Raw genomic sequence first — 14,901 nt, forward strand, 5'->3', positions numbered from 1 at the left:
AATTTTTAGACTACTTAGAGATACGATGTCCCTTTAGATAATATCTCTTCAGTTTTAAAGTATTTTTTTTTGACGTACCCAGACATAGTAGAATTGCCGGTCTGACGAGCCATTCATGAATATAAATAATAATCGGAAATCTATCCTTGAGGTGATCTTGAGGTTGATAGCACCTAACGAAGACACAATTGTTTTAATCCCAATGCTCTTAAGTCACTTCACATCCTCACACATACTATTATACCGTAGGCAGACTATTATAATCCTAATTGCGTGCAATGTGAAAGTCCTGGGAAACGGACCTGACAACCAATATATCTAATTTGAGATGTTCCATATCTTTTATAATATTTATGTTTATTACTGATTGCCTGTATATTGTATATTCCACATTCCTAAATGCATTATCCGTATTTGTTGCCGATTTTTTTATGGATTATATCCGTACCTTGTTCCAATATTTAGTATAAGCTTTATAAGAGATAGATTACTGGTCGATCGCATTAACCCTCAACCTGAATAACTAGATAATTTTTTTTAGGGTTTTCTTTCCCTAAACCAAATGTTATCCAGACTATAAATAGAGATCAGTCGACCCTTATAGTCTTTATTATGTTTTTCAGCTGCTCCAACCATTGTTAACTGTCTTCGCCCGCTTTTTGGACCATTGACATATTCTTTCCCTGTATTCCTAAACAGATGCCCTTACAAGGTACTATCAGCTGGAGCCAACTGCGCCTTGTTTTTTTAAAAGGTTGTTAATACTTCTCCTACTTCATTATCTGGACTTGGGATCGGAAAAACTAAAGCTAAACTACTCAAGTCGTCTAGTAGCCCTACACGCAGAGTAGTAATTTGAGATTTTTAAGAAGAAGGTAATATGTATCAATTAGTATTCCAAAGAAAACTGGAGAGTAGAAGAAGCCGGGGCCGATAACTAGCCAGTTGGACGGATACAGACAAAAAATTATTAAACACAAACGTCATCAATGCTGCTATTACTTAATGTTATTACTTAAAAGACAACAGTTTTGGGGATATTTGAATTAAGCCGATCTTAGGACGCAATCTTCAAAAAGCTCTAGCTCCCTTAAAAAACATGTTTCAATAGGTTGATTTACATAATATTGATATAAAATGAGCTTAGTTTTGTTCTTTTTACTTTTATTTGGTAATACTTATTGACCTTAACACTACTTACGTCGTATTAATAATTTATCTGACGACGTAATATAAATACAGCAGTTCAAGGTCATATACATTGTGCAATTTGAAAACTCAATCATCATCGAAACTCATAGTCCAGTCGTCACAGACGAAAATGTCACTTATCCTGACTAAAGTTTGGGATCCCAAGAAATACGCAAAAAAGTCTACGGGCTTCCTCCTAAAACCCCGCTCGTATGGGCAAAACAGAAAACATCGATTTACCAAGAATCTTTACACTGTAAAAAAAAATGTTTTATACAAGAAATGTAGCTGATATAATTTTGAACAACAATATTTATTAGCATTTCTTCTCTTTTTTTAAACGACAGTTACGCGGGCAAAATCAATTTTTTGAACAAAATTTGTATTCACTCGGTAAAAATTGGATATTTTTTGATCAGAATGTCCTATCGACAAAAATCAAGAAGTGTTTGAAATGTGACACAAGATGTTAAATAAATAAAGATTACGAGATTTTTTTTGTTTTTTTTTTAATTCTCATGAGATCAATAAAATTTATTACTTCCATTAGCAGGTTCCTAAATTCAAAATTGGTTGAATAAGTCGGTCAATATCAGTAGAAGCTGAAGTATCTACAAAAAACGACCCTTCTGGCTGACGCTTAACGTAAACGTCACAGCCGCGTGTTGCAGTGACACAAATTTGGGCGATGGAACTATCCTATGTAATCTCCCGTTCTTGGTCACAATCGGTCAAATAGTTTTTTAACAATTATAATATTTGTTTATCCCGCGAAAACAAAGGTCATTTTTAAATGACTGTGCAGTTGCTTTGTCAATAATTAAAATGTTTTTTTTTGGTCTGATTCTCTTTATAAGGTCTCAAATTTTCAGGATTTTTAAAAACTATAATACTTTGAATTGATACAGAGTAAAGTACCATTACCAGTATATTGGCAATATCCCTAACTTATGCCGCGCAGTATATTTTAACTCCATTTTAATTTGCAACGAATTTAAACTGCTATTGAAAGTTTAAAAACAAAAAATACCTGTACTAATGTACGGTAAAAAAATGTGGTGTCCTTGAATAATTATAGATAATTTATCATCTCTTATATGATTTAATCACACCATGATATGTATATTATATAAGAGCGAATACTTCGAGTTTGTTAGTAATATTTTTATACCGGTAAAGATGATACCAAAAGATATATGTGATCTATTAGAAAATGCTCTGGAAGACAAGATAGAAAATTTTGAAATTCAGGAACATGAAGGCAACGAAAAGGGTCAGGGACATTTAGGTGAAATGGTATTCTTAACCTTAAAAAACAAAAATACCGACGAAGATCATCATTTAGTGGTTAAACAATGTCTCGTAGGTTCTGAAGAAACTAGCAAATTTATGTCAATATGTTTTATGAACGAAGTGCATTTTTATACAAAAGTAATTCCAGCTCTACAAGAGTTCCAAAAGTCTTTTCCTAAAGTTGAAATTTTTAACAATATACCAAAATGTTTTGCAACGAGCTCAATAAAAGGAAAAGAAAAACTTGTAATGGAAAATTTAAAGCTAAAAGACTACAAAATCCATCCTAAGAAAATACCTCTAAACAGTAAAATGTATGAAATTATTTTTAAAACGTATGGAAAGTTTCATGGAATTTCTTATGCTTTTAAACATTACCATCCTCAAAAGTTTAACGAATTAGGCGCAGAGTATCATAAGAGTGCGCGCATGTTGTTTGATCAAGGTATGTAATTTTTTTATTTTCTAATTTGTCATTAATAACTTATCAAACGATTTATTAAATCGCTCAGCGTTAAGTTTCTTACTTCACTCGCGGTTTTACTTATGGCAGGTTAGGCATGTCTCATTTTAACTGAGGTCAGAGCTTCATGTTTGTTAATAGAGAGTTTAGAGTTTAAAGGTTAGAGTTTATTTATTTATCTACTTAACAAATCGACGGTTAAACTGCAAAACCTCATAAGTCAGTTTTATGTAACTTTACAGGAGAGACGAAAAACGTTTTGGCTTCTTGATTTAACATTCAGTTTTCTCGTTTTTTTTGTGTGTAGGGTTCTTTTTAGGTAACAATTACATTACTCTTGAGTAAAATTCAGTAACATTGTTTTTTTTTGTCAAAAAGCCACTTACGAGGTTTTGCAACTTAAAATCTTAACCTGTCAGTAAACTTACGAGGTTTTGTCTCATAAAAAAAATACTTCCGAGGTTAAAAAAAAGCAATAAATTAAATTATTTTTAATTAAATTATTACATTACATCACCTATGATATAAAACTTATAAAATATTCTTAAAAACGAGCAGTGACAACCAATCTTTATACTTAAAAAGTAAAAAAAATCAAAACCAAAATTGCCGTAGTTTATAAAACTTGCTAATATTCACTATTAAATTAAATTCTGTCCATGAGAAAGAATAAAAAATAAAAAATAAAAATTGTAATACTTTATAACTGGCTAATATCCTCTATTTACTCATGAGGAAGAGACTCATAAAAATGCCGAAAATCTTTAGTGTTATTTTTGGTGCAGTAGGATATGATAATGGCGGAGCATTATTTGCTTTTTCTTTGTTGGGTCGTTGCGGTAGTAGTTTCCAGTCATCTTCGTAATACAATTTGTACCGTATAAGACTATTCCGACGATATGCTAGACACCATAAATTTGTGACTGTAGGATCACCTTTCTTCTTACCTGGACGAATTGAGGGGTATGCTTCAATCTGGGAATAATCCTTAAAGAAAAGATGATCTAGGTAATGAACATTATAAGGATGCTGTAATTTTGCATTTTTACAAATTTGAACATAACAGCCAGGTACATAAATGTCTCTATTTTTCAGCTGACGCTCGATGCAGGCGTGCATCGAGTCGCACTCCATTTGAGTATGTCCTTTTTCCAAATAGTTTTGGTAAATTTAAATATTCTTTGCTGCTGCAAAATTGGATAAAGCACTACTCAAAGTTGAATTCCTGTTTTGGTAATTGCAGCCATCAGAGAAAAAAATAACTTCTTTTGTTTCTTCTGTTACATACTTTTCAATCTGGTGAATGACAATTAATGTGAAGTCAGAAGCTTTTATATTTTCGGCTCCCTCATGCCAGATGTAACAGTCACCCTTATCTGATGCTAGATTAAAAAAGCACAAGTTGAGAACATTAAGTTTATTTTTATAGTACGAAACAGATACTTGCAATTTTGGCGCACTTAAAACCGTTTGTAAATCCATAGTGAGCAACAATTTAGTTGAATGGTTTTTAGTGGACTGTTTTAATTTTTCCTTTTCTTGGCGAGCAGCATTTTTTCTAATAATATGTAACTGATAATCTTCATTACTTACAGTCCCAACAATGTTACTAGTGCAAATGTCACACTGGTCCTTCCTAAAAAAAATTGATTTATTGGAGGCAAAAAAATAACAATAAGTAAACTCTTACTTTGGCCTAAACAGAGACAAATTTTGGTCCTCAAATTGTCTTCTAAAATACGTGTGACTTACTGGGGCGTGTTCGTTGGTTGATCGACATTCATTAGTGTAACATCTATATAATTCGTTTATGTTTTGCCACATTGGTTCTAAATACAATTTAGATGTTTCTTTACGGCAATAGTGGCTTTTAAGTTTAGGCAACTTTTGAAAAAAGTTAATTAGGAACTTTTTCTTTTCCGTTGGATCGGATTTACAATTAGTATTCAATTCCTCAATATTTTGGGTTTGGGTTACGTTTATCTAACTTGCTACACTCCACTCTCCTACAGATCATCATCATCATCAGTGGTGCTACAGCTCTAGTTGAGCCTTGACCTTCCCCAGTCTATTTCGCCAGTCGTTTCTGTTCATCGCCAACCGTTGCCAATTTGCGGCGCCGATTTTCCTTGCGTCCTCGTCCACACCGTCCCTCCATCTCAGTCGTGGTCTGCCTCTACTCCTATTTCCCACTGGGACCGATAATAGAGTTCGTCTGGGTGGGTAATTTTCATTTGCTCTTGACACATGTCCAGCCCATCTAAGCCTACCTATTTTTATGAAGGATATTACATCTCTACCATTTACTATTTTTTTATACTTCTCGTACAATTCGAAATTATATCGCCTTCTCCAAATACCATTCTCACAGAATGCGCTCATTATTCTTCTTAGTATCTTCCTTTCGAAGACGAGCAGAAGATTTGCGTCTGTTTTGGAGATGGTCCATGTTTCTGACCCATATGTCAGCACTGGTAGGATGAGTGTTCTATATATTATTAGTTTGGTTTTCTGGCTCCTACAGATAGTGTCTCTAAAAACATTTTTTTACACACCCGAAGTCGTATAGTATTCTTTTTAAAATGAAAACATAAGGTGCCTTTCTGGTGTTTCTCAATGACTTCTAAAATCAAATTTATTTTAGTAAACCTATTATAGAGTTTAAAAATATTAGTTACCTGCTTTGCGTAGTTTAATTGGTGCTGTATCAACAAGGGCTTTTACAAACATTTTTTTCTCGTCCCAACTCAACTGCCAAAAGTTATTGAATAACTGTAACCTATCTTCTTGACTAAATATTCTGCAAAAGAGTTTTGATGATTTTAAAGACAATTTGCATTCACAAGCTGGACCCATTTGTCTTTGATTTCTTTCAACGGTTACGTACTTTTTAGTAGTTTTTTCATACATTTTGGAATCATATTTCTCACCTCGCATTCTTTATATTCTGTTGTTAGAGCGACCCCATTTTTCTTTGTTTACATTCCATTATTTTTTTGCCCTTTTCTTTTTGGTTTGTGTCATCGGTAGACACTACATATTCAGATCCACTGTCTTCAAATGGTTCCGTTTCTTCAGAATTTAAATTTATAGCATCATTATTACTGTTATTCAAACTCTGAGATAGAGACTTTAAATCATGGCTTTTATTTGTGTAATTATTATCATTAAGTGATGCCTGATCATCTTGTATACTAAAAAGATAACCTCGCTTTATTGATTACGAACAAATTATCTTAATATTACATTAAAAATAATTATACAACAGTAAACTTACCCCTCTTGGCAATCTGCACTGTTTGTTTTTGTTAAGCTTAAGATATATTTTCCTCTTGAATTCATTATCCAAATTATGTAATACCAATAGTTATTATTAGACTTCGGCAAATATGCAAATAAAAATGTAGAAAATATGCGCATAAATATGCACGTGTTTACCCGAAAATATGCAAATATTTTACAAAATATGCATACAAATAAATAAAAAAATCGTAAAATAGTAACAATTTTATTTAAAAAAAAAGTGTACATAACTAAATATTTCCTACTATTCATTAAGATTTACATTTATTTTAAGTAACTACATCATTTTTAAGTATGAATAAACTTATTTAGAATTATGGTAACAATAAATGACCAAGTGGTGTTCAAAATTTTCTAACAAAAACTTGTGGCTTCTGTCTGAGTACATATATTTATATATGGAAAAACTTCGTTCAACATCAACTGATGTAACGGGAGCATTTTTCAAACTAACCAAAACATTTGGTTCTAAATTAATTGTTTCCGAAATATTTCCAGCTAGAACACTGACTACTTCAGAAAGAATATGGTAACCTTTATTTTTTTCCATAGTAGCTTCAAATTTTTTTAAAATATCTTTTCCAATATTACCTCTAACGTTCCGACAACATGACGCAAATTCTTTTATTAATGCTGTACTTTCGAACAATTACAGTTTTGGTGATTCTAACTGAGTAATTGTTTTTTGAACAAAACTTTCAACTTCTTGTTGAAGCAAGTTACTCTGAAAAGTTTGTTTAGAATCCAAAAGAGATTGGGAACTTTCATCTGTTAACGTATCAATTATGTTCTTTATTTTAACAAAATGATCTGCATAAAAATTAGCTGCTTCTAACCATGTTCCCCATCGCGTTAAAATAGGTTGTGGTGGAAGAGGAATGTTAGGTAGCATTTCTTTATAAAGTTGAATTCTTATAGGAGATTTAAGAAATACTTTTTTGACACTGGATATCATTGTATTTACAAGAGGAAACTTTTTTCGTATTTCCTCTGCAACTCTGTTTAATCCATGCGCTACACAAGTAACATGTATTAAATCTGGGAAAAATATTTTTAAATTTTGTCCTGCTTTCACCATATGAGAAGCAGCATCCGATTAAATGAGCAGTAATTTATTAGAAGGAATAGTTGTCGGAAGAAAAAAAGTTGCTAATGTTTCTTGTATAAAACGCGAAATTGTTAAAGCATTTGTTTTCTCAAGTTGCTGGCATGAAATAAGATGAGATTTTGGTAAGGTATCTTCTTTAAGAACACCAATCAATAAATGAGCAATATACTTTCCTGAGGAATGAGTGGTTTCGTCTACAGATATGTAAAAATAATTATCTTTAATTTCTTCCTTAATATTAATTAACACCGACGAGTATAGCCCGTTCACATTATTTCTTCTTAGAGACCGATCACTTGGAACATTAAGTTTGCAATATTTTTTTAGAAACGAACTGAAATTTATATTTGCTAATTTTGAAAGCGGTATGTTTGCAGACACTAATGCGAGACACAAGTCTTCATTAAAAGTTTCTTGCTCATCTAATTTTTTTGAAGTAGATTGGAAACATTTAGCCATTGAAGTTTGATGTTTTTCTCCAATTTTTCCTTTTTTTGCAATGTGTGAAGCAGTTCTCACATGTTGGTCTATCTGAAATTTCTTCTCACATGCTATCTATAAATAAAAATAAAAACCTTTATTTTAACCCAACCTTTAAAATATAAAAATATACAAGGTGTTTTTGGTTAATCAAATAACTGGTTTGGAAAAAAAAAACACTCGCTAAGTGTTTTAAATGCAGTATTAATCCACAAATTAGTTTTTGTTACTAACCATTAGTACATCATATAACTTATTTTAAAATTCAACAAAAGTTTTTTTTTGTTAATTCAATTACAATAAAAATAATTGTGTTTTAGAATAGCTGACTTCATAAAAAAAAGTAAAGGTGAAAAATTTTGCTAAATACACACCATTGTATTGTACCATGGACAATTTTTTCTCACTAAAGGAAGCTATTTTTCATTTAAAAACAACCTACGAGTACTAAATTTCAAGTAAATACGTTTATTGGTTTTAAAGTTATTGTTGTTATTAACTAAAAGAATTTAATTTTTTTTAATTTTAACACCCTGTATCTCGAAAAGTAAATAAGTTTGACCCCTCATTAACTATATCGTTTTGTTCAATTTTTCGAGAAGTATCTACAGTCAAACGTTGTAAGTGTCATTTGGAAACACCCTGTATGTATGAAATATTAGATATTTAATAGAAAATATTAGATACTTATAATTTTGCCACAGACTGAACAGTAGATTTTTCCCATATCCATAGACAGCTCTTTATAAGGTTTAATCCAAGTTGAAGCACTGGTTGTTTTAGGCATTATAAAATCACAATCTTCCTTTTTGTTACGCACAACGAGTGTTTACGCTTTGAATATCAAAACAAAAATGATTTACAAATCTGAGCATCAAATTAGAAATGTTTAGGTACCTAATTCAATAAACTGGGAGATTTTGGAAAATCCCTAAATTAGGAACAAAACTATTAGCCGTTTACCTGCTGTTAAGATACAAAAAATTGTAGATAGATTTGGGGATTAGATCATAAAATGCAAATGAGCGAACCCTTAGCGATTATCCAATAACTGAATGCCTCAGTGACCGAGACTTTCTAAGAATGTTGAGGGCTACTTAAATTGATTTTCTTTGAAATTGTAAATGTTTTGTACCTGTAGAGATTACGTACTTAGATCATTTCTTGATTAAAATGACTACAAAATTTTATACAAGAATTGAAATAAATTGGTATGTTTAAAAATTTTCAAATACAGTATAAAAATCTGAACTTTTATTCACTTTATGCAAACTTTTATACAAATATGCCAAAATATGAAATATTTGCATAAAATATGCATAATATGCAAAATATGCAATATGCATATTTGCCGAAGTCTAGTTATTATCTTCTCAAAATCTCATTAACACAACAACAAAATTGACAACCACCACTCAAGTAATGAAATAGTTTCTGGAAGTCCCACAAAATTAAACTCCAAAACCACGCAAGTCGAACTTAAGAGTTTTCTGCTAACGGTTAGTTTTACGAGGTTTGTGTAGATGTCACTAGTACCATTAAATTTAAATATAGACTTACAAGGTTTCGTAGTTTAAAAGATATGGAAAAATATAAACGAAAAAAGTATAAAAGTCATAATTGACCAAAAATCGACTTACGAGGTTTTGCAGTTTAACCGTCGAAATACAAATATTGTTTGTAGCAAGTCAAAAATACATAGTATAAAAAAAAGAAAAATAAAACGTAACTTCAATATATCACAAACAAGAACACAGATTAAACAGAAAACGATTTAGTAGTAGCAGTAAACAGTTCAGTGGATGTTCTGCAATAAGTCATGTATTCTTCTGAGTAGTAAAAGCAATGTTTCAGAAGATATTTTGTTATACCTTTTTCGAAACCATTGCAGCTTAGTTGTTTAATACTTTTTGGTAAAATATTGTAATAGTTATGATTAAGGCAATTTTTATCTGAAAGACGTAATCTACAGCGATTTGTTCGTAAGTAGTGACAGTTTCGCGTACTGTGAACGTAAACATCAGACTGCGTTATTAAATGTTCCCGATTTCTGTAAATTTTAGTCATAACTTAAAATATTAACAAAGTAGGTAGCATAATGTTAAATTGGATAAAGAAAGTTCGGCAGTGTTCTAGATAACTAACCCATGCTAAAATTCTGATAGCATTCTTTTGCATTCTAAAAATTTGAAGTGCATTTGTTTAGATGCCCCATATAATTACATCATAGTTTAGGTGACAGTAGAATAAAGAAAAATATGCCATTTTTAATGTTTCAATGTTGACAACCCTTGCTAGATGGTCAATAACAAGTCATGAACTTGATAGCTTTTTCTTTAATTGTGAGATATGAGCCGACCTTTCAGTCGATTATCTATGGTTATTCCCAATAGTTTAACAGTCTCTTTATTATCTGGATCATTATGTAAATAACTTGCAGATATAACCAAATTTTGTGTTCTATCGGAGTTAAGTTTCAGTTTGTTTGTAGCAAAAAATGTGCTAGATTTGAATAATGTTAAATTGGATAAAGAAAGTTCGGCAGTGTTCTAGATAACTAACCCATGCTAAAGTTCTGATAGCATTCTTTTGCATTCTAAAAATTTGAAGTGCATTTGTTTAGATGCCCCATATAATTACACCATAGTTTAGGTGACAGTAGAATAAAGAAAAATATGCCATTTTTAATGTTTCAAAGTTGACAACCCTTGCTAGATGGCCAATAACAAATCAGGAACTTGATAGCTTTTTCTTTAATTCTGAGATATGAGCCGACCGGTTCAGTCGATTATCTATGGTTATTCCCAATAGTTTAAAAGCCTCTTTGTTATCTGGATTATTATGTAAATTACTTGCAGATATAACCAAATTTTGCGCTTTATGGGAATTAAGTTTCAGTTTGTTTATAGCAGATAATGTGCTAGATTTAGTAGAAACTTTTTCATAAGACATTTTTAAATCATCAATATTTTTTCCTGAATATAACGTATGTCATAACATCTGCGAATTGTATGGATTTGTCTTCTTCTTCTTCTTTGTGTGCCGTGCTTGTATTCAAGCGTTGGCAATCGTCATATTGACAAGCTGATGAAATGATTCTCGGTCGGCAGCTAGATGAAACAGTTCCTTGACCATTCGACCTGTCCATTGTCTAATGTTACGCAGCCAGGACAGTTGTTATCTTAAGACCCAACGTTTTCCTTCGATTTTGCCCTGAATGAATAACCGGAGTAAGCGATATTTAGGTCCTCTCTTTATATGACCGAAGTATTGGACCTTTCTCATTTTGATGATGTTGATCAATGCTCGCTCTTTGTGCACGGTCTCTAGCACGCGTTCGTTAGATATGTGTGCTGTCCACGGGATTCTGAGCATGCGACGGTAACACCATAACTCAAACGCTTCTAATTTGTTAAGATTATTTATTTTTGTTGTCCAGGTTTCACATCCATAGAACAAAGTGGACCAGACGTAGCACTTCAATACTTTTAGACGTGTGGTCAATGACAGACTTCTACTGCATAATACAGAACGCCAGTTAATAAAGTTTTTTGTGCGAGTTCTATTCTGGTCGAAATTTCCTCGTCACTTTCAAACCTGCAGTCAATCCAGCTACCCAGATATCTAAAGTGTTCCACCCTTTCCAGGATTTTGTTATCTAATCTTAGTACTGAGTCTTCGATATAAATTTTTCCGACCACCATCCATTTTGTTTTTTTTTGCGTTGATTGTTAAGCCCTTTTCAGTGCCTTCGTTGTTTACAGCATTCAACAGGGTTTGAAGATCTTCTAGACTCTCTGCCATTATTGCGGTGTCATCGGCGTATCTGATGTTGTTAATAATTTCACCACCGATCTTAACACCTTCGCGGCGATTATTTAACGCTATTTCAAAAACTTGTTCAGTGTAGGCATTAAACAACATTGGTGACATAACACATCCCTGTCTGACACCACGCTTAATAGAAACTTTAGCTGAAACCTCTTGGTCCACCTTAACACAAGCGGTCTGATTGTAGTAAAGATTTTTAAGCAATCTAATGTCATACGTGTCCAGACCAACTGAGTCTAAGCATTGAAATAATGGATTTGTACGGAGATATAAATTTAGGCAAATCGTTGACATACATAATAAACAAAAGAGGTCCTAAGACCAAACCTTGTCGGACTCCATGTTTTACGAATTTTCTATCGGAAAGATGACTTTTAGATTCTACCGCCTGGTGTCTGCCACATAGGTAAAAAGTTATAAGCTTAAGAGGGATACCTCTTATTCCATAGTAATTTAATTTGTGGAGCAAAATGTGTGACACGCAGACGACAACGAGCACTTCTGAATCCATATTGTGAGTTGTTAAAGTAATTATTGGACTCAAAATAGGAATAGAATTGTTGTTTTATATATATATATATATATATATATATATATATACCCGGTATTTAGGCGTTCCACGCCCTTCCGGTAGGGATCTATGGAGGAGTATCACCTAGCCGCAAGCCCTTATCTCTTGCCGTACTGCTCCACCATAGGCCGATCAGATACCAGCGTATTCTAGACTAAGCCGCAGATTCATTTTAGAATTTTAAACTACTGCGTTAGCCTTTTTGTTTGCTATTCACCGAGCCGGGGATTTGAACTGACATCTCTCGCATTGAAGCGAAGGAGAAGCCAGTCGCCCAGCCCGCTTGGCTATCCGATCGACGATTGTTGTTTTATAACATTATCAAATCACTTTCCCAAAAGTAGAAACAATGCTTATGAGCTTGTAATTGTCAGTTTTTGAGAAATTACCTTTTTTGTAGATCGGTAGTACTTTTGATTATTTTAGTACTTCCGGAAATACTCCAGTTGATAGAATTAAATTAATAAGATAATTGAAAGGTGTTAACACTATTTGGTAAGTTTCTCTTAAAATTCTAAACGTACAATTAGAATTAGAATTATTAAGAGACTTTATTATTTGAGAGACCTCTTCTTCCACAACTGGACGAAAAAAGGGACTTGCTCCGAGAAGGATAATTTCTGTAATTGAACAGGATATCGATATTAATAGTGGAAATAGATGTAATTGTATTCTCTGCAATTGTAATAAAAAATGATTTATTTCGTGTGGAGGCAGATCAGGTTGTACCGAACTGGATCTTTTATCTTCCGAAATTTACTTTTTTCCAGCAGTCCATAGGATTAGTATTGTAATGAGTAATAAAATCACAGTAACCTGACTTTTAAGCATTTTTTACTTGCCGATTATATTCAAATTTTTGTTAGTTTTATACTTTGAACCAATCGGGATCCTTAGTAGCATTTGCAATGTGTTTAATAAGAGAAAGATTAGATCTATAAGACCTTAATTCATTATTAAACCATTGTACGGGTGTTTTTCAGCCATTTGTCGTACGTGTTTTAGTAGAAAATGCTTTATTGTTAAGTTGTTAAGAGTATAAGTTTTGGTAAGAAAGACTGTCAAAAAACAGGATCATTTTTAATATCATAGAAAAAGTCTATCTTTGTACTAGCTAGCGAATGTTTAAGCTTCTGTAAACCAGTTCAAATATGCCGACTCTGTAGATATTTGCATAAAAATTTGTCATAACAACTCGCGACAACTACTGAACTGGGACGTGATTCTAGTATAACCGTTTATAGTTACTTTTTGACCAGAAGATATTAATAGATTCTGAATATTGAAAGTAAGGTCAGATTTAATTATAAAATTTATATTACAATCACCAAGCATAATCAGTTTGTTCGCTTTACTAAGCAAGAACGTTATGACGGTCTCAAAATTCACTACAAACAAGTTAGTCACCTATACCTGATCTGTATACAGTTAAAATATTGGCTTTTATTTAAGGTACATACATTGCACCAAACTCTAAATTTGCTTTACATTGTGTTCTAAATTACATTTAGATTAAGAGAAGAATACATAAGATTTTCTTTTACATAAATTGCAACTTCACCTTGTTTTTTTTTACCCTTCAAAAGAAATTAGATAATGAAAAGTCGGAGATGCTAATTATTTTTAAATTTTTTTCACTTTGCCAGTCATCGTAAAAACAGGTGACGTCATAGAAATTTAAAAAACATTAATCATATCGACTTTATTTAAAATACACTGCAAATTTACATAAAACATGCTTAACGTACCTTGTCGAATTAGTTTATTTTGATAATAGTCTAGGCGGGATCTGTTTTGGATTGGACATTTTCCATAGGAAGCTATTTTTTTGCTGGAATCCCTTCAGGATGTGCCCGATATCGATAATCACGATATGCGTCAGTCGCAAACCCTGTGCTAAATTTTTTATTTAACAAAATCTGAAAAAAATTAAAAATTTCTCATTTTTTTGCTCCTATTTTCGTTTATAATTCGGAAAATATTGATCCTAGAGAAAAAATTATAGGAAGGTAAAAGTTTCGTTATTCAATTTTACACAATATTTTGTTAGCTAGAAATTGAAAATTTAATGTTTATTGTTGAAAAAATAGCAATAATTGGAAAAAAATTACAAAAAAATATAGTTAATGCTTTAAATGTTTTCGACTTTCTAAACCTGACTTACAAGCTCCATATTCCGCCTAGAAATACTTTTTAATATGTTTAAAACGTGTGCTAAATTTTGTTAAGATCAGTCGGATAGGTTTTGCATAATAATTTTGCAATCCAGCCTACTGGAAAAAAATCGCAAATTTTCAAATTTATAGTAGACCTTAAATAAGGCCCTCAGATAGTTGCAAATTTTTTTACATATAAAAAAAGGCTCAAACTTTCAAACGCTCAAAACGCTCAAAGGTCGAGTTGTGTTTTTGTTAAATGACAATTTAATGGGTTCTTGACTGGTAGAACCAGAGTTGCTCGGGCCTGCTTTATTTACAGTTTTTTCGCTAGATGACGTTAGTAAGGGTATGGCCAAATTCATATTATATTTATGTTTTAATAAAAAATTAAATCTTGTTGCTTTCCACACATTTTTCTAAATGGAATGATAGTTTACATACTACTGCGAGTTCACTTTTCATTTTATTTAGTTCCTTGTTTGTTTTTACACACCCCATTACT

General features: G+C 32.0%; 1 protein-coding gene across 1 annotated transcript in view; it reads left to right on the forward strand.

The window, feature by feature from the left end:
* Positions 1-2,327: 2,327 nt before the first annotated feature.
* Positions 2,328-14,901, forward strand: part of LOC140440070 (uncharacterized) — a 37,893-nt gene continuing 25,319 nt past the window's right edge. Inside the window, exon 1 of the mRNA XM_072530339.1 lies at positions 2,328-2,929. Coding sequence (XP_072386440.1) covers positions 2,371-2,929 — 559 coding nt within the window. The 5' untranslated portion in view covers positions 2,328-2,370. The remainder of the gene's footprint in view (positions 2,930-14,901) is intronic.

This window comes from Diabrotica undecimpunctata, chromosome 4 (genome assembly GCF_040954645.1).
Source record: "Diabrotica undecimpunctata isolate CICGRU chromosome 4, icDiaUnde3, whole genome shotgun sequence".
NCBI classification, from domain to species: Eukaryota; Metazoa; Arthropoda; class Insecta; order Coleoptera; family Chrysomelidae; genus Diabrotica; species Diabrotica undecimpunctata.